We start from the raw sequence: 21,376 nt of genomic DNA on the forward strand, positions 1-21,376 counted from the left end.
GAGCTGCCCTGACTTTGAAACGTGTACAAACTGCTACTCGATGCCCAAAGTCATGGCAAAGCAAGCACTGCCTTGGTTGCCCAGTCACAATGACTGGCTCTGCCTAAAGGAGTGACCTCCTGCCTCAATCTCCAGGAACTTTGGTATACTCTTTGTGTCTTTCACGGCCACTCATACCTTTGGGACTCCTGTAGCTGTCACTGCATCCACGAAGGAGGCACGAAGAACTGTATTGAAAAGCCATCCAAAGTCCTCCACTAACTGGCGGTACTCTACTGCCAGTCCGCGAAAAAGTAAGGTGACTAGATGTCTGAGAAATCTGTTATGGAGCGCAAATGTCTCCACTGTGAAGCCGCTATACCAGGGAATCATGTGAATGACCCCCTTCGTGGAGGCATAGGGTGCGCTCTCCACTAGCTCATGAGCTGCATCCACCAAGGTGAGTCGAACCATGAAGATCCCTTGACCCATGAGGATTGCCTCCGCGATCTACGCTGTGCCAATGAGCAGGGTGGAGTGGAGCTAGTCCCGCAGTTGGGCCCTCGATGGGGAGTGTCCAACGACTTGACCAAAGATCACAGTTTCTTTCAACTCCAACTCTGTGGCACAGATGGCTAAGAGCTATTCCTCAGAGAGGATGATACGCAAGGTGTTTGATTGGGGGGCACTTACAGAATGTACCGACGTCTGACCAGAGGTTTCCATTGCGCATCCCTGCTAAGAGCCTACCTATCGCGTTGCAATGCTATCGGAGGGGGCGAGTTGCTACAAGGGGAGGAAGCAATTGAGGGGGAAGGGGGGGGATTTTTGTTTTAAAAAAACATTAAAAAAAATAAAGGCAGAAGCAACGGATAGGGGGCGACGGGCACAAGTGGGGATGATGGCCAGGGGGACGAGGGCACAGGCAGATGCGGATGAGGGGGTGGAGGTGGAGGGCACAGGCAGATGCGGATGAGGGGGTGGAGGCAGAGGGCACAGGTAGATGCGGATGAGGGGGTGGAGGCGGAGGCCACAGGCGGGGGGGATAGGCAGGATGATGGCCATGGGGCGAGGGGACAGGCAAAGCGGGTGACAGGCACGGCGAGTGATGGGCGGGGTGACAGACAAGGGAGGCGACAGGCCACAGGCGGGGAAGAGGGGGGCACCAGCGAAGGCAACGAGTAGGGCGGGCGCGGGCGGGAGGGAGTAGTCGGGAGGTGGGGGTAGCAAGCGACGCGACGACAGGGAGTTGTTTGTTCAAAAACCATGGAAAATAGAAAGATGGATTTTTATTCCCTCTTTGGACTAGGAGGCTCGTTGGCAAGATTGGATGATTGATGGTTGGCTACTTCTGGGTTGTGCTTCAACCAATTACATATATCAATTGCTTATTGGCGATAAGGACTGGCTTGTCTAGAAAGGCAATACCACTTGGGGTCTCTAGAAAGGCCAAGAGTGGTGAAAATCTGTGGTAATGTCAGGTTGGATTAACAAAACACCTTTCCGATCCAAGGTTTTCATTTGGAGAATGTTGATTGGTGCACATCCTCTTGCCTTTGTACTCTCCAAGCGAAGGATTTCCAATGATTGTTTCTTCTTTTGTTAGACCTCGATTGAAACCCCCCTCCATTGGTTTCTTGCTTACCTGATGGCATGGAAGGTTTGGTCATTACTATCAGCCATTTGGTTCAGAGTGGTTGGGCTATCAATGCTTCCAAAGGACTGGGTCTTTGGACATCCCAAGTTTGTGGACCCCATGCAGGCTTATATGAAAATGCTCTTTCCTTTATTACGCTTTTGGGGCTATTGGCATATATGGACTGTGAGGAATGCATGCATCTTTGATGTTTCATTGGGCATACAAAGCCATATAGCCCGCTTAAAAGAGCTTCATTGGCAGCTCAACTTGATCGAGTTAACTGATATTCTCCCTAGATAGGATTTGCTTGCTTGGTACATTGTAGTTTCTTCTGCCCCCCTTTAGTTACTCTACTTCCTTTGTATTGTATCTGTCATGTCTCAAATTTTACACATGATGGCCTAGAGCCATTGTGTATCTTGTAATCATGTGATCTTGTAAATTTTTTTTAAATTAATACAATTATCTGTTATGAAAAAAAAAGGAGCACTTGGTTTTGTCCAACACAACCATGAGACCTTCCATGTTGAGAATCAAGATGATGTTTTGGAAGTTGCTATGGATACAAAGATAATGTTGCATTCATTTTTGGCGTTTTATGAAAGAGGGGTTATCCTTTTACTTACAAGCCGAATCATAACCACGTGTATGTTATGGGATACCTCTTGCAAGAGGCCCAATTGGCAGCGGTAAATTGCTCTTTTCTGCTATCATTGCATTTTCATTTGAAATGGGACACTTTCGCTGGCCATTGTTCCTCTTGTGGGTAGTTAGGGAATTTTATGGTTGAATGTCTAGAAAAACATGTAGCTCTAGAGGTTGGGAGTGTCCTGGCTATTAATGAGGATCTTATGGTTGACATCCTTCTAGATGATGAGGAACCTATTGTGATCAATGCAAGCAAGGGGAAAAAGCCTATGCAATCTTTGGATCACCTAGATTAAGGTTAGGTGGATGTACGTCCTAAAATAAGTAAGAAGAGTACTGCTGACTTTTTAGCTGCTATGCTTTGCCCTACCCAGGACTCTTTATGTACCTATGTGCAAAGAAAAGATAAGGCCCCCGTGGTATGTCCAAATAATGACACGATCTCTTCTACCCCTCCGACACCTCCTGCTGCACAAGGTTATGCATACCATTTTAAAGATCCACCAGCAAGACTTGCCCTCGACACGCGGGGTAAGGTGATTATGCCATGGGACCACCGTTATCCAAGGTCCGTCCCAAAAAAGGGAGAGGATCCCTTACCTCAAAATTGGCAACTCAAAGGATGAACTCATTTGCAGTGATGGCTGATTTTCTTGATGAGGAAACTCTTGAATTATTAGCAGAAAAAGTTAAATCGAGCCAAAACTAGCCTTGGGGCTGATCTTCTTTCTATGAATAAATATGAAAGTTGCCACTTGGAACGTGCATGGCATTTGCTTGCGCAATAAGCAGTATGACATGTGGGGCATTCTGCATGATAATCATTAGGATGTTTCATGCGCCGTTGAGCATAAGAGTCATGATGATGTTGGCAAGATTGTGGATTGCCACGGGTTTCACTTGTTTTATGCTGGGGTCTTTGCACAACATTACTCTGGTGTGCTCACGGTCATTCATTAGAGATTTCAGCTCGTCTTGATCAAGAATGATGTGTATGGTTGTTTTCAAAGTGGTTGAAATCATGTTTGAAAGGGAGGTCCTATGGCTGGTGGGTCTATATACCCCGAATGATCCCTTGTCTAGATGTGGTTTGTAGGACAGAATGGCAGCCTGTTTGGCACTTGGTAGACCAAGTTTGTTGATGGGAGATTTCAATGTGTACTAATGCATTGCAGTTTGCCTCTAAGCATTCGGTGATGGATGTTCCTGAGAGTCGTGTTTAGCACGATCTTGCTTGAATGTTCTTAAAGAAGATCTTTAGTTCTGGCTCTACCCATCGGATCCAGGATTCACTTTTCACTCGGTGCAACATATCACCACATGGTCTAGACTGGATCATATCTACATCACACATGATGATGCCTTCATGCCAGAGATCTTCTTAGACATGCAAGTCTTGCAATGCGACGCCTTATTGTTGGACCATTTTCCTATGTAGTCTGAGATGCTTGCACAGTTGGTGGTTCCTTTTGCGCAATTTCTGGGCAAGTTTCCATTGTGCTTCAATTCATTTATTTAAAGCACCCTATTTTCAATGGTCGTATGGGGCAACTACTTGACCAATTTGTGTTTGATTTCCTGTCAGGAGGAGCTCACTCCTTTGAGCAGTTGATTGGTAATGTACAAAGGATCGTCTAACAATATGCCATCCATCATGCATCCCTTTGTAGATAGTGTCAACAGGCGGTAGAGCAATTATTAGCCTTGGTGCATTCATTGTCCTTGGATGATACATGCTTTTCCTCATTGGCTATGCAATTGGTTGATCTGATTCAACAATTCCAATTGAGAACTTATCACCAGGCTAAACTAAGATCTTTGACTGACAATTTGCGAGATACCTCCTGCTAGTCTCATAAATTCTTTCGGGGTTTGCATCTTTCCCTTGCCCATGAGAATATGGTTAGACTACAGTATCGGAATGGGCACATGGTTAGAGATCCGCAATCCATTGTTTGCATGCATTGTGACTATTTTTTGGACCTTCTTGGTTCATCCCAGCACCCCTCTGAGCATATTTCTACCGCCCATTCAGCTTTTTATGCTTTGGTTTGGGACCACATTTCATTTGATATATAGGTTACATTGGAAAGTGACATTCATGAGGATGAGGTCATCGATGTCTTGTTGCACTTAATCATGGATAAAAGCCCTGGCTGGGATGGCCTCACTAATGCATTTTTTGAGACGTATGCCACTCAAGCACGATCTCTAGTGGTAGATGTGTCTTTTGCACTACATGTGATGAGACACTTATACATCTTTTTATTTCTTGCCCAGCTGGTAGATAGGTTTGGGGTTTCATGTCCCGAGTACAGACTTCAGTGATACATCAGTGTATAATCATCCGTTGGGTTTTGGTGCTGTCCATTGTCACTTTACAACCAGAGAATCCTTATCTTTTTCATTTCTGCATTGGTGTAGTCTTTGGCACATCCGGCAGACACACAGCATTTATTTTTGATTTGGCCTCAAGTATCCCTGGTCATGTGGGCCATGTTTGAGGATTGTTATTATGGCAAGTTAGATCCATGGTTTTGGCTGTGTAAACCTTAAAGAGGTGACTGATATATGAATGGATGTCATCTGGACCACCTTGGTTGTGCTTGCTTTGTGATTCCCTTCTTTTCTTACAGCCCTATGCTTTTTGTAGCCTTTTGGCCTTGTGTGTTGTTTCTACTTGTCTTTGAGTCTGCTTGGTTGGCCAGAAGGCAATTTGTAGATATTTCAATTCATCAATTTGAACTTCTTTTAAAGAGGAAAAGAGACATGAACACAAACCTGGTCCCAAGTTTTCTTTAACAGGTCAAACACAACTGAAGGAGGAGCATTTATGCCATGGCTGTGGGCAATAGTTGCAAAAGCTTGAGGGCTGATACTATCTCCACCATCTGGCATTAGTAGAAGAGTTTCTCTAAACATTCTCAATGCACTTTGTGTGGAGATTGATGGATCAGCTGTGCTTATAATCTCCCTGAATTCTGTAAATGTCAAAACCCCATCTTGATTGGCATCACCAGCAATGAATAAGCTCTCCAACTCTTGAAGCTGAACACCAATCAAACAAATGTATCAGTTGCTACACAAAAAGATTTTCAAGGAGAATGAGTTTAAAGGAATAAAAATGATTGAGATTTCTTTTTCCTACTTAAGCATCTGGTTGAGACTGAAGCATGCAAAAAGTGTGTCTACCTTTTCCTTTGTAAGTGGCACTTGTGATTGTTTCTGTACAGCTTGCTTCGTTTCTTGCACCTGCAATAGAGTCAATAATTTGTTACTTCAAACAAATGATTAATATGACAGTAGAAATGGTCACTAGAATGATTTGTGCTGGCTGATGACATGAATTCTAGTCACGTGTTGCTTTGGATGAAAAGTGTTCACCTGTACGTTTGTCCGGGGACGGGATTCCAGAATGGTTTCCATCATGTGATCCCAATCTACTTTTTTCACTTCATTTTCCTTCACCAACTTCTTAATCTGCATTTCAAGATAATAAAAATATTTGGCTCAAAAGTTCTGCCATAAGAAAGTGAAAATTACAGAGAATGCAACATCTGAATATGAAAGGATCCAGCCAAGTTCTGCCATAAGGAAGTTTGAAAATTACACAGAGTGCAATATCTGAATATGAAAGGATTCAGCCAACCAGGAAAACAAGTTCCAGCTGAAGAAGATCTTCACTAATAAGCGGGAAAATACACAATCCTTGAAGCCACACAAGTCTAGGTGAGTACACACTAAAGGACTACTACTGATGTTTGTAACCAAAAGCAGTACAGTCTACAGTAAAGAATGATGGATCCTAACAAAAACCTGATTCTGAAACAAGTACACAAAATGATTTTTTTGTTTGTCTTGTCAAGAAGTGATGTGGTGGAAAGGAAATTTTTTCTAAAAGATCATTCAAATCGTAAATGAACAAAGATTGTCTTAAAATATAGGAGAGTCAAAATCATCTCAGTTTAGAATGTGACATTAAAACGGTAGCTAGGTTTTATCCATTTCATTACCACTGTATCTGAGAAGGAAGGCTGGTTTCAAAAACCATTCAGAAGGTCAGGTATGGGACCTAACTCAAAGAAGTACTCAAACATAGACTACATAACGTTTCACCTTCAAAAACAAACTATGAGTTTGCATTAGTGTACACAAGCTGAAACAGCTGAAGTACTACAAATCTGTTACCATATGGTGTCCCATAGGGCATCCATGGAAGGTCACACACACCAGAAGGCAAGTATTTCAATAACCTCACCTACGCAGTTTAGTTGTAAAGACCTCACAACTGAGCACAAAGCGAAGAGGGACATATCATGTCTGCGATGACTCCCTAAATTGTCTATTTTTTTATTTTTCAAGAAAAGAAAGTTCTATTGTAGCCACCTCAAATGAGAATCACTAAGATAGAACTGGATCCCAAGTATGAAAATAGATACAGACAGACATCTCCCAGCTGTCTGCTCTGTGGGGAAAATGTCTAGTACAGTGCTGTAAGAAGAGCTACTTTGGCAGTTTACAATGCCAAATCATATAAGCAGTTCTGTGATGGAATAAGATGCGTGAATCTCAAATGGGTAGAACGACCTCTTGCTGTCAACCTCATGGGCTTTAAGTCACCTTGTAAACTCCCATTTTCCTTTGGTATTGATTATCGAGATATTCTAGGCAATGATGCTAAAAAGTAAGCTGCCATGTGTGGCAATGTCCAATGGTCCACTCTGCCTGCATGAAGTCCAAGTGTGTGCAATGCTTGGTGCTGATTTCTAAAATGGTAAGATGTGCTCTCCTAAAAATCATGGTTATGTGGTAACCACAAGCTACTCCCCTACCTATCACCAAGTCCCTACTCCTCCCTAGGTCATAATTGTGTCTCCATGCATGCCTGAAATACCAACCTCAAAGCTCTCCTTTATATCTCTTGGGCAGTCTCAAGCCAATGTCTCAAAGTCTGCTCAACATCTCCACACCTCTTGAAAAAGCTAATTGTCCTTTGACATAAACTGGTTAAGTGCCTAATGCTTGACTGCTACGTGCCACAAGCCACAAAAAAAGGTGAAATCTTTCTACTCTCTTGGATCCCAATCGAGTCTCTACAAGCATCTCTCTTATATGCACAAAATCTGCAACCCTCTAGTGCACAAGTGGTTGGACCTCGAGCTATGCACCCCTTCTGGTTGCATTGAGCTAGCACCTTCACTTCCTCCATATACATTGACCATCCTCACCAACTTAGCTCTCAACCTCTAAACCAGTGGAAAATAATGAACCTCAATAAAGAAACAACTTGAGGCTAGCTAAGCTAGTTATGAACTCAAGACTGACCACCAACATGAAGCAAAGAAACATGAGCTTGACAAGATTTGACTCATGGTTCCATGATTTGGCACACCCATGCAAGCAAGACAGGGACTCTCAAGCCATGAACACGAGGCACTTTTTGTATAGTGCTCAACCTCACAAATGCCAAAAAAGCCTTTAGTGCTGAGAAACAAGGCCTTTGTATCAAACCCTAAACTTTAACTGCCCACATTTTTGGGCCATAAATTTGCTGATGCACAGAAAAACTCTTGTCTGAACCCAAAGGCTACATGGCCTCACAATGACAGCATAAATTTCAAGCTGCCAAATGCTAGATGATCGCAACCTGACCATGCTGTTGATGACACATGGTCTCTAAGGCCTAATTTGTGTGGGACTGGGATTTCCTCACTTGCCACACAATCACCAGCCTTCACTGAAGTGACAGTCATAAATACATTTGAATGGTGCCTACACCAACAAAGATCGATGAGAAAGCTCTCTCATCAATCAGCCAATAAATGCCAAAATGAACTTGTGACATTATGACATGATCAGATATCTGAGTCTTTCATGGAAGATGATGGCCTTGCATCTTGTTTCTTAGACAACAGATAAAGACAAGCCCCAAAAATGATGCCCACTCCTCCTGTAAGAGATGTGGGGCAGGAAAAAGCCACACTAGTAACTTCAACAGCAATTAAATCTCTCACGTATCATGGATAAAGGAGGAGTTCTTTCTGCTGGTAGGTTTATGATTCTTAGGTTAACTAGTTCTTTCTTTGGCTAGCTTGTAGGCCAGAAGGCACTTTGTATATATCACATTTTTAAATTCATGACCTTCACAAAAAAGAGAGAGAAAGAAAGTCACACTGACATACACTAGAGGTCAAAGTGACCGGTGAGACCAATTTGATGAGTACAACTTATCCATGGTATATCTCATTATGGATGAGAGAGAGAGAGAGAGAGAGAGAGAGAGAGAGAGAGAGAGAGAGAGAGAGAGAGAGAGAGATCAAATGTTACGGTGAAAAAAAAAGAAAAGAGCACAGAAATGCCATGTCCAAACAACATCCATGTTAAACTGAGAAAGCTATCAAGGAATTTGCAAAAGCATGAAGATGTTTCTCTATACACAGGTTAAAATTTACCTCAGCTGATGCCTTCTCCACAATTGTATTCTTTGTTATGAACTTTGAAACTATTTCTCTAGCTGCAGCCTCTGATCCAACAAACTGGACTAAATTTGGCTCGTCCAAAATGAAATCAAGAAATGCCAGGTTTAAAAATATTAATCCATCATCTTGTTCTGAAGGTAAAAGTGCACATGCTTTTCCCATAGCTCTTTGGAGGACCTTCAAGTATAGGTATAAATCAGGTTCATTGTAACCATCACCCTCGATTCCAACAAACTTGCTGAAAAGTCTTACCTACAAGTAAGATTTGTTAGAGCCTAATTTTGTATGATTAGAATCTCCCTTCCTTCCCCCCGGTTAGCACGTCACACTCAGATGCCTAGTGATGATCAGTATTGCACATGGTTTTGTTTCATAGGCCAAATTTGGCCTTGAAAGACATTAATATATCCTTCTTTCTTTCTGTGCAGTACTGTTGCAACATCCTGCATATGTTCGGTTGACTGTTGGAATGCATTTGCAACTCCTGCTGTTGATTGGCAGACAGCTATTGTAATGATTTTGCAGGCTGTGGTGACTCACTGTTGAATACCTTATTGCAAATTATTACTGCAGTGTTTTCTGTGTGTGCCTAAACATTGGTATATGAAATATTCAATGCAGTGTTCAAGCCAACAGTGAATGCAACATTTGTACATTAAATGCACATGGATTAAAATTTCGTGCTAGAAACTGAAATTAAAACTTGAAAATGGGGATAGAGAACAAAACAAAGTGGGAATAAAAAAATGTTGCCAAAAGGTATGCCCAATAGCATGGGATCGACTATGATGAGACATTTGCACCCCCTTCACGTATGGCCACCATTTGCAGTAACATTGCTTTGACAGACCATTTTAATTCGCAAGTGCATCATTTGGATGTGAAGACTGATTTTCCGAATGGTGATCTTCATGAGGGGTTTTATGTCACACCACCTCATGGCTTTGTTAAAAAAGGCTTAGAGAGAAAAGTGTGTCAGTTGCATAAGGCTCTCTACGGTTTGGAGCAAGCACCTAGAGCATGGTACGAAAAGATACATGCATGTTTGATTGCTCTTAGCTTTAGTAATTCACACATTGACAGCACACTTTATGTCCACAAAGGCATTGGGGATAAACTCTTGATTCTCGTTCTTTATGTGGATAATATATTGTTGGCTAGACATGATGAGATGTAGATTGCAGCCTTAAAGGCTGAAATGCATCATGCTTTTGATGTCACAAATCTTGGCCACTTGCACTATTATCTTGGCATATAGTGAGGGACACTACTATCTTAGAATACAATTTATTGCAGTTGAGGGGGCCATTATTTTGCAATAGACTAACTACATTGGATAGCTCCTTGGGCGTTTTCAAATGCAAGACTACAAGCCGATCTCTACTCCACTTGAGACAGGCCATATGTTTACACTTAAGGATATAGGAGATCCATTTGAAGCTTCTTTTAATCATCATGCTATTGGCTCTCTATTGTATTTGTGTATTACACAACTAGATATTCAATTTAGGTTTCTTAGTTGGAGCACTTATAGCCCTAGTACCAAACATTGGCAAGTAGTTAAATATGTCTTTCACTATCTTAAAGGCACTCAAACATCGGGTTTTTTCTATACTAAAGGCACTTCTCTTTGCTTACATGCATTCATAGACAATGATTAAGTTGGTTGTTTTGACATGTGGATGTCCCCTAGTGGTAATTATTTCATGCTTTGTGATTCATGTATCTCTTGGTTGAGCAAGAAGTAGTCTATAGTGGCTACATCTAGCTGTGAAGTTGAATACAGGGTAGTATTTATAGCTACATTGGCATCTATGGCTCAGATGCCTTTTGGTCAATCTTAGTGTGGGACAATAATCACCCTCTCCTATCTATACTGATAGCCAAAGTGCAATGGCAATTGCGAGAAATCTAATTTTTCATGCTTACACTAAGCACATTGAGGTGCATTATCATTATGTCAGAGAAGGCTCCACATAGGGGAGATTGACTTGGTTTATATCCCTAAATAAGATAACTTGGTAGATGTGTTTACAAAAGCTCTCTCTAGAGAGAAGTTTGAAGCCTTTTGCAAGACTCTAGGCTTGATATCATTTGGGGATTGATTTGTCTAGTCCATGTATATGTTCACATCATTCACTTGAGGGGGATTTGTTACACTTATTGTGTTCCTCTGTAGTTTTGGTGAATGTTCCCTTAGCCATGGGCACTTTTTATCTTCTAGTTGGAGAATGGTTTTTTCCCCATGTGAACACTCGTCAGTGGGTGTGATACTTAGTACCTTAGGGATTGTACTATCATTATCATTCTCACATAGTAGATGTGACCTTCCAACACTCTCCTCTCTCTTGCTATTCACTTGTTCACATTGAGTGTAAGTGAGATGTTGAATCTTAACCTAACAATATCTCACTGAGGTGCTATGAGGACCAAAGTGAATTATTGTGCCCAATCTAGCTTCTATGTATCAAAAACCGAAAATCCAAACATCTCATGCCAATTAATGAGGGCATTTGAAGCTAAGAAGAATATCTCCGTGGCTAATGGACAACCCTATCTAGCAGATCTCTGCACGTTAAATGTCTCCTCTAGCAGATCTCTGCACGTTAAATGTCTCCTCTAGCACCTCTAATTATGCGTGCGCTGAAGAATAAAAAACTGAAGCACCTCTAATCCACTTCTCTAGAAAGAATATTCAATATTTTGCCCTCCAAGAACACCCAGTAAGTTTTACCTTCCCTTTTGAAGTTGTTGGCACCATTAGAATTGCCATCAGAGCTATTGATAAAAAGATACTCATTTTCAACTGATTTTCTCTCTTGTCTACCAATCAGCCCTCAGCAGTTCTCAGCCAATTCTAGCTTGGAGTGAAGAGAAATTTCAGAAATCACTGTTAAGACCCTAATTCACAGCATAATTTAGGTTCCCATAGCCACCTGGGGATCCATGCCCAATTATTGAAAAGTGAAGACCCAAAACTTGGAGTACCAACTCAATGCAAGACATTTGCAACGGAACTAAGGGGTCGTACATTCTCAAATTATTGTGGCCTGCATGTAAGAGATTGTGACCCAATCTGTATCCAGATTGCTGTAATATGAAGGGGCAAAGTGCACCCAAGCAGTGCTGATCATTTATGACAGCCCATTGTATTGAATTTGAAGAGGAATCAATTCATATCTCTTTGTACTTCAAATTAGAGCAATACAGTTAAAGAAATACTGCAAGGGCACCAATTGTCAGGGCCAATTCGGTGTTGACTGTCCAAGATTAAGTGGTGAAGTGTATTTCCAGATCTGTGTATTTAATGCTTGTAATTATCCAATGTGTGCTATACTACCATGATCCTCCATGAGCAAGAGTGATAGTCTCTAATCTCCATATTTTCTCACTTTAGTGCTAGTCCATGAGACAGAACTTTTAAACAGATGAGCCATGAGTTGTGCATGAAACATGCCGCCCCCTTACGAGATTGATGCCACCTCCTCATGGACACCAGGTCACCACCTCCCCCTGTCATCACCCCCCTCCATCGCGCTACTTTTGGCAATCATCGCCTCCCCTTCCACCAGTCTACCTCCCCCCTCCACAGGCTCCTCTGCCTCAAGCAAGTTGCCAGGCAACCCTGCACCATCCCCCCTTTTTTTTTCACACCGCCACCACACACCCCTCACTCTCTCCTCCCTCCCTTCCCCCAAACCACAGGCCGGCAGATCTGAATTACCTACTGCTTCCCCCTCCACTCGAGGCAGCCTTTCCCCTTGGGTAAAAAACAACTTTGTCGGACGGTCCCCCATGAAGACCGCAATGGAAACCCTTGGTCTGACGACGCCAGAGCACTCTGTGAGTGCCCCTTGGTCACATGGCCTTGTGCATCACCCTCATGGAGGAGCAACTTGTCCATTTGTGCCACGGAAAGGGAACTAGAAGAGACCGCTATCTTTGGTAAGGTCGTTGGGCACTCTCCATCAAGGCACAACTCTGCGATTGGCTCCGTTCTACCTTGCAGATTGGTACCGTGCAAATCATGGAAGCGATACTGATGAATCAAGGTATCTTTATGGTATGTCTTACTTCGGCAGAGTCATATACATGGTCCCGTGGTACTTCACCTTCACTGTTGAGAGTTTCGAGCTCCACCAAAACTCCCTTGCTATCCGGTCACTTTGTTCTTTCCTAGACTTGTTGTCGAGTACTAACAATTGATAGAGGATTTTGGGTGCCACTCTTCAGCATGGTCCTGCCCCCTTCTTTTTCTAATGCAGTGACAGCTGCAGGGGTTTTGAAAGTACGGGTGGCAGTGGAAGATACAAAGAAAATAATGAATTTTTTAGAGATTGAGACTAATAGGCACACCTTTAGATAGTAGGTCATTGTGACAGGGAAGCCTAGTCAATGCTTGCGATGTCATGGCTTTGGACACCAAATTGTGGAGTGTACGTAACTTTGATGAGAGGGTGACTTAGCAGGCGGTTGTGCAATTGGATGATGAGGGTGGTGTAGCTTCACTGCCTCATGCAGAATTTTCTTTGGGTTGGCATGGATGGGTCCAAGGACTCTTGGGCCAAGGTGGCCTAGGCAACTATTATCCCGCATCGCTTTGAGGGGGAGTTGGGGATCATAGACCTGAAGTACTAGAGTTTGGCCCTCTTGGGCAAGCTAGTGATTTGTGGGCTTATACCAGGGGGTAGATATGGAAGGTCTTGCTATGCAAGAGGGCCTTTAGGAGTGCATGCCATGGCTCAATGTGGAAGCCATCCTTGAGATGGATCTTCACGTCAACACAAATCACCCCACCCAGATCCTCCTTGTGCAATTTGCTCTAAGTTTGGTAGGGCCTACGTAAGACCCTAATTTAGAGGCCTCCACGTTGTCAAGAATAGATGGACCACCAATTGGTAGTCTGGTACCCCCCGGTTCGAGATCGTGATAGGATCCAGGTTGATGAGCGTCCCCACATCTACTGGGCTACCTATACTATTAGAGAGTGGAGGGAGGTGTACAAGTTGGCTGACCAAGAGATCTTGAGCAAGTATTTAGCTGTGAGCATGTAGCTGAGATTAGGAGGGAGATTGAGGCAATTGTTGAGCTAAAACATGCATTACAGCTGATTAGTATTTTTAAATAGACCCAAAACACAATTAACGAACAATGCAAATTTGGTGCATGGTTTGAGAGAGTTTTAGTGGTCCCCCAAAACCCTAATTTTTGGGGTTACCCTTCAATATCTATAAATTGAGAGAGTTTCAGCTGATTATTATTTTTAAATAGACCCAAAACACAATTAACGAACAATGCAAATTTGGTGCATGGTTTGAGAGAGTTTCACTGGTCCCCCCAAACCCTAATTTTTGGGGGTACCCTTCAATATCTATAAATAGACAAGCTACCCACCACTCAGCCTTATTCTTTAGTGTAGATTTCAACCATCAGCCTTCACCCACATGGTGGTTTGCCCTTCACAACTCCTACCACTCCTCCATTAGCCCTTCCAATGCTTGCCGCTTTCTTGCACAGTTGTCGCCCGCTATCTGGCACCCTCCCTCCTCCTGTGTTCATTCCATTAGCCATTGTCAACGATCAGAGTGCCTCCTCCAGCTTGCATTTGACCCTAATCAGCCAAGCGATAGTTGGCAATTCCCTTCCACAACATTAGGTGACCTTCTACACCCAATGTTTGGCCCTCCTGCCTGTAGGGGATAGTTGTTCGTGCTCTTCCTTCTCCAAGCGGCTCTTCTATTGCTACGTTTGCAGCCTTTTGTTGCCGCCCTCATCATTAGGCATCATCCTCTACAGTTGCCTCTCTCCCTATCACTCTAGTGATTAGTGTTTGGTTTTCCCTATACTCTGCACTCTGCCTAGTGGTCACAACACTTGGGATTTGTCTCTGGTGGATATCACTCTCCGACATTGCATTGCTCTACTCTTGGGCATTTTGTATAGTCTTACATTCATTTACAACATTCATTCACTACAAATTTTCTTCTCTCTGTGTTTGTCTCTATGTTTGAGTTTTGAGTTTTTGCGTTTTGCATTTTGCGATTAGGGTTTGAGTTTTGCTTGTCTATGTTTGAGTCTTTGTGTTTCAATCTTGGTTGTGTATGCTGTGTTTCCTTAGTGCAACCCCTAGCATATCTTCACAGCAATGATCCCATAGCACCGATTGGACCCTCCCATTCGGAAGCCAGTGTTGGGCTTGCCCTACCCATACTATTTGAGTGTAGAGGTGTACAACTTGGATGACTAGGAGATCTTATAGCAAGTATTTGGCTGCTAGCATGGAGTTGAGATCAGGAGGGAGATTGAGGCAGTTATCCCACAAGGTTGGTTGGACCCTTCCATTTGGGAACTGGTGTTGCCTAGTGAGGTTTGGTTGGCTAGGTTCTTGCTAATTGACATCCCCTTACAGGTAATAGGTAGAGCGGGAGATGCCCCCCATGAGGTATTGTTCAAAGTCCAAATAGGAGGAAGGTTAGCCCTCGATAGAGGTCAGCATGAGAAGCTAACAACTTTACCCTCGAGGAGGATCCATGTCATTAGAATCTAGGGGAAGACCTGGCTACTAGGCCCCTATGTGCCTTGGAGTGAGTTCTAGGAATGGTGCTTATGGATTTGGGAGAGCCAACGGTTCCTTGATGAGGTGGAGTGAGACCCCCAAGAGTGGCTTTGGCTGGAGCTCCATGGCTTCTTGGCCTACACGAGATGGATTGATAGTCACGACTTGATGTAGGAGGACATGGAGTAGGCACCCTTGCGCAACAAGCACTGGGCAGAACACAACATCACCAAGGCTTTCCATTGGACCTTCTAGCAATGCTTGCGGGATAGATGGAGGCTGCGGAGGGTGTCTTATTTCCTACGGCTATTGGCACATGGAGACTTGGCAGTTGGGAGTTGGTTGGCTTGGATATAACAAGTTGGAGTTTGCAAGTGCTGCCCATTGCATTGGAAACCCCAAAGCATCATCTCTGGTCTTGTGAGCAGCATAGTTGGTGTGGAGAGGAGCAGGCCGCATTCTTCATCATGTGGCACCTAGCCTAGGTTTATAATCTAGGGGGCCATTTGGTGGTAGGCAGTTAGCCAAGGCCACCTTACTTTATGAGGTGGAGATGCATGACACCATTCTTCTCATCGAGGCAGGTGCTTGTGCTATGGTCGGTTTGGAGGTAGTACCCATTGAGCAGGTACTAGAGCCAACAGCTGAGCGGTTGCAGGTATGGGAGATTATTGGGAGCTTCACAGTTTGGCAAATCTGGAAGGCATGTTGTCAGCTGGTTCTAGCAGGGGAGTGTCTGACCACTTATGAGTCTTTAGCAAACCTCTAGACTCAACCATCCACTCCCTCCGCGGCTGCTGGGATCAAGTGCAAGGTGACTCTTCAGCTCGGGAGGACCTCTGACACCACTTCTTACATAGCTAGGGTGACCATGATCTGTGTTCTTCATGATGCCGGCAGGCAACTTACAGATGCACTCCTCTTCACAGCTGCACTGATCATTATTCATTAAGGGCAATTACTTGAATAAGCCTTCTTTTGTTGAAAAATCACTCCCACATGAGGGAACTTGGCAGGTCAACCTGCTTACTGTTTTGCCTATGGAAAGTAGCACATACTTCTTACAATATGACTTGGAAGGGAAAACAAGTGCACCTAATGTGATGTGTGAAAGGACAAAAGTGCAAAGCAGAGGCTTACCAAAATATAGGAAAGTAATGTGAACCTAATTTAGCAATTCTGAACAATGATGTTTAAAATTTTTTGTTCTAGCAAATATCTCAAATTTGTTGAGGCTTGTTACTTTGTGATGTTTGTCCATTTGCTTGCTTGTAATAAGACTTTTTATGGTTTTGAAAAGCCCATGAATTGCAGACTCGGCAATCCCTTTGAGACCATAAAGATTCAGCATGAAGTCGTAGACAAATTCACTGCATGATTGCCTTTCATTGTTGGCAGCATCATCTACCACATCAGCTTCTATTTTTGCAGCATATACTGATGCTATGAGCTTCGTAACCTGCATAACAAATCCTCAGAATACATAAATTTAATGGCACTAACAATAAAAGAATTTATTGCTCAGTTCTAATTAGAGTAACCACATTCTCCTTGAGCTTGCACATATACAGAGGAGAGAGACCTTGAATTCAAAAGTCCTCTTACAGTTCTTTTCTTGATACAGCCATCTTCTTGAATTCATATTTACATAAATAGGAATTACGGACTCTTCCTAACTTCTGAAGGAAAAAACTTTCCAAGGATCTCTCTTTTTTTCTTTTTGTAATAGGTAATTGTATTAATCACAAAAAAAGTACAGATTACAAGATGCAGGATGGCTCTAGTCAAGAAAGAGCAATGTCTTCACACATGCCCCATTAAGCATAATTATGCATCCCCACCCTGACTGATAGTATTTATGACATCAGTCATCCAAGGGCAGTGCTGCTGCCCGCCATCACGCCCAGCTCTCCCCCCCTCCTCCCATCGCTCCTGCTCTCCCCCCCCCCCCCCCCCTCCCCCCCCACCCTGCTGGCCACCAGGCAACTTCCTGCGCTGCCCCTCACCTCCTTCGCCCTGCAGCCCTATCTGGCATGCTCCCACCCGCGTGTTCCTATCGGGAGCCAGCCATCCGTGGAGTCCAGCACCTCCCCCACTGCCAGAAAAGAGCATCTGCCCCTCCTCGCCATTGGCCCCCCCAATTGCTCCCTCCATCTGCAGCAACACTCCCCCCCTTCTGGTAGCACAGCAGTATGATTGGTAGGTTCTCAGCAGGGACACACAATAGAAACCTTTGGTCAGATGCCGATGCATTCTATGAGTGTCCCCCAGTCAAACACCTTCCACATCGTCCTCTCTGAGGAACAGCTCTTAGTCGTCTGTGCCACAGAGCTGGAGTTGAAAGAAACAACAATCTTTGGTCAGGTCGTAAGACACTCCCCATCTAGGACCCAACTTCGGGATTGGCTTCACTCCACGTTGCACATTGGCACAACGCACATCACGGAGGCAGTTCTCATGGGTCAAGGGATCTTCATGGTCCAACTCATCCTCGGCGGACGTAACCCGTGAGCTAGTGGATAGCTCACCTTATGCCTCCACGAAGGGGGTCATCTGCATGGTTCCTTGATACAATGGCTTCACAGTGGAGGAATTCGCGCTCCACAACAGGTTTCTTAGACATCTGGTCACTTTACTATTCCCTAGACTCGCAGTGGAGTATTGTCAATTAGTGGAGGACTTTGGACGGCTCTTCGTCACAATTCTTCCTGCCTCCTTCATGGATGCAGTGACAGCCGCAAGAGTCCCAAAGGTACGAATGGTTGTGAAAGATACAAAGAACATACCAAAGTTTATGGAGATTGAGGCAGGCGGACACTCCTTCAGGCAATAGGTTATAGGCGACTGGGCAGCCAGCTGTGATGCCATGACTTTAGGCATCAGGCAACAGATTGCACACGCTTCGGAGCCAAAGCGGCTCCGCTGACAAGCCTGAAAGTGGACGCTGACGGCTTTACACGGGTTCATCGACGATAGAGAGAGAGACGGCAAGGAGGGCCTCAGTCAGCCCCTCAAACACAACCACAGCACAGCAGAGAGCAAGAGGGCGAGCGATGGACCCCGGACAGAGAAGCCTACAACCCCCCCTAGCTCGTCCCACTCGGTAGGACCATAGACCCCCACATCCACCACCCACGGAGGCATCACAGGCTACCTCACTCGAGATCCCACAGCCCCCACACCCACCCACCCGCCCCCCCTCCCCCACTTCTAGGGCCATTGGCCCCCCCCCCCCCCCCCACACCCACCTCATACCTTCGATCACCCCACCATCCCTCGATCTTCCTCCTCCCCACCATCTCCCTACCGATCAGTCCCCTTGATTCTCACCCAGTACAAGTGACCCCACCCATCCCCCCCTTCCCACAAGAGGTGAGGAGCCTCATACGCCTATATCCTCTCCTCACCAGCAGCCTAGCCCTCCCCTCCCCACACAACCACCAGCTCATCTGCCCTTGCCGCCTGTCACACTTTCCTGAGACAAGCGTAGCTGCTACCATAGGAGTTCTTCAGCAGTGTTTCGTGGTCCTACTTGAGAGTTGCAGAGCACCGAGATTTTCCACTCCCTCTAGAGGTGGGGATCTTCGTGGTCCGCACGTCATGGAGCGGCAAGGTCCATTTACTAGTGCCACCCAATGGACCAAACTATGCTTTCTTCCTTCACACCTCTCATTCAGGAGACTGGACGATGACACATATAGAGGAGGTGAAGGGCCAGGTGGTAGACCACATATCCCAGTGGATGGAAGGAGGACTAGCACTCTTTTCTCAGCAGTGGCCACGTTGCATGATGGACATTAACTGGTGGCCGAGGTCCCACATCTGAGCATTATTTTTCGATCCCTTCCATAGTGGAGAGCACCGATGGAGGTGATTTGAGTGGCCCCTAGCATAGATTGCCCGTTTCTACCAGTGCACAGAGTCACACCTCTCAACCTCGCTGATAGATGCCCCGATGGTACCGCCTGGAGCATCTATTACCCCCATGGTCCAAGGGCCACCATGGGGGAATGGAGTTCACCCCTTCCAAACTTGCGGCAAAGCGTATTTGCATGCCCCATAGCTCTTCTTCTTCATCAATGGCTTCCACACCGAATAAATGCTTGTTTGGTCAGTCACAAGTTTCCCTATGAGTCTACATCTAGCATCCTGGAATGTGAATAGCCTCATCTACAGTGGCGCACGTGGTTCCATGAAGTTGATTGTTTGGCAGGAGTTGCAGCGTGCCCTTGCCGAAGGGATCGATATCTTACTTCTGGAGGAGCACAAGCTCACCCCTGCCCAGGCCCATCGGGTAGGGAAGGTACTCCCAGGCAGTTCACACACGTATTGAGAGTATTCCATCGGTGCCCATGGCAAGAGTGGAGATGTATGCACCTCTATTGGCCCGACCCTCACCGCCTGTGTACGTGACCACCGGATGATTGTGGCAGGGAGGGTCCTATGGATCAGATTGGATATTGGGGATTCATGCCTTGGAGTCCTCAATGTTTATGCCCCTACTAAGGTCAGGGCATGCAATAGATTCTGGGTGGAGATTGCAGAAGCAAGACTCCCAGAGGTGGAATCCTGGATTGTCGAAGGAGACTTCAACAACCTGGCGCCTAGTACAGAATTTTCTCTGGGCCGGCTCAAACGGTTCCAGGGATTCTCGTGCCAAGGTGGCATGGGCTACCATCATCGGGCATCGGCGGTCTGAGGAAGAGCTTTGGATCATAGACCCAAAGTTCTAGAGTCTGGCCCTTTTGGGCAAGCTAGTAGTCTATGGGCTTACACCAAGAGGGCAGACCTGGAAGGTCCTTCTACAGGAGGGTCTCTAGGAGTACAAATCAAGGCTTGGTAGTGATTAGAGGCCACCTTTGAGATGGATCTTCACAACTGCCCAGATCACACAACCTAGATCTTCCTTCCTCCGTAGCCTACTTTGTATGTGGTAGGGCCTCTGCGAGGCCCTAATTCAGAGCCCCCCAGGACACAAGGAGGAGATAGACCACAAGCCGATGGTCTAGAACCCCTAGGTCAGAGATCGAGACAAGATACAGATTGACAAGGGCCCCCACATCCAATGGGCTGGATGGGAGGCTGGCCCTGCTTGCACTATCAAGACATGGCAGGAGGTGTACAAGATGGTGGATCAAGAGGTACTGCAGCAAGTATCAGGTTGTTAGCAAGGAGTTGAGTTGAGGAGAAGGGAGATGGACGCGATGATCCCTCAAGAGTGGCTTGACCCCCCGATCCATGGAGCCTGGTGAGGTGTGGGCCACTAGATTCTCACAAACAAGTATCCCCCTACAAGTGTCAGGTAGAGTGGGCGATGCCCCCTACGGGATTTTCTTCACCGTGCAGGATGGGGGGCATTTGGTCCTTGACAGAGAACAACAGGATGAGGAGATTGGTGGCCTTCCTTGGAGGAGGATTCGTGTGGTTGGTCTCCAGGGGAAAACCTGGCGTCTAGAGTTCTCTATGTTCTGGGAGGAGTTCTGAGAGTGGCGCCTTTGGATATGAGAGAGCAAGCCATTTAATGAGCTAGAATGGGACCCTAGAGAGTGGCTATGGCTGGGCACTATGGTCGGCAAGAAGCCATTGACGTTCTTAGAGTACATAGGCAAGATTGACAGACATGTAGTGATTCAGGAGGACATGGACTGGGCGCCTTTGCGTAGCAGATAGTGGGCAAACCACAGCATCACAGATGCCTTCTATCGTCGGACTTTCTGGCGCCGCCTATGGGACAGCTAGAGGCCGAGGAGGGTATCGTATTTCCTATGGCTTTTGGCACATGGAGGTCTAGCGATTGGGAGTTGGCTAGCCCAGATACAGCAAGATGGAGGGTGTAAACACTGCCCACAGTAGCTTTTGGAAACTCTAAAGCACTACCTTTGGTCGTGCGAGGTGGCACAACTCGTGTGGAGAGAAGCCTGCCACATTCTCCGCCATCTAGCACCGAGCCTTGGATGTATCTCGTAGGGAGCTTTTTGCTGGCAAGCAGTCAACTAGGGCTGCCACCTTTTGTATGATGTCGGGAGGCAAGACACAATTTTCATCATTGAGGCTGGGTCTTGCGCAGTGGTAGGC

The 21,376-nt window shown here is 45.3% G+C and overlaps 1 protein-coding gene across 4 annotated transcripts in view; it reads right to left on the reverse strand.

Annotated features, from left to right (window-relative positions):
- The window catches only part of LOC148041691 (uncharacterized), a 231,643-nt gene that overhangs the window by 84,374 nt on the left and 125,893 nt on the right, over positions 1 to 21,376 (reverse strand). For all 4 annotated transcript variants that reach the window (XM_087681314.1, XM_087681323.1, XM_087681305.1 and 1 more), the window contains 5 exons: positions 16,545 to 16,760; positions 8,719 to 8,997; positions 5,651 to 5,746; positions 5,459 to 5,518; positions 5,048 to 5,314 (listed from right to left, as the gene is read on the reverse strand). In XM_087681314.1, the coding sequence (XP_087537440.1) occupies positions 5,048 to 5,314; positions 5,459 to 5,518; positions 5,651 to 5,746; positions 8,719 to 8,997; positions 16,545 to 16,760 (918 nt within the window). The remainder of the gene's footprint in view (positions 1 to 5,047; positions 5,315 to 5,458; positions 5,519 to 5,650; positions 5,747 to 8,718; positions 8,998 to 16,544; positions 16,761 to 21,376) is intronic.

Source organism: Lygodium microphyllum, chromosome 1, assembly GCF_053477565.2.
Source record: "Lygodium microphyllum isolate KBCC chromosome 1, Lygodium_microphyllum_v1.1.10, whole genome shotgun sequence".
Taxonomy (NCBI): Eukaryota; Viridiplantae; Streptophyta; class Polypodiopsida; order Schizaeales; family Lygodiaceae; genus Lygodium; species Lygodium microphyllum.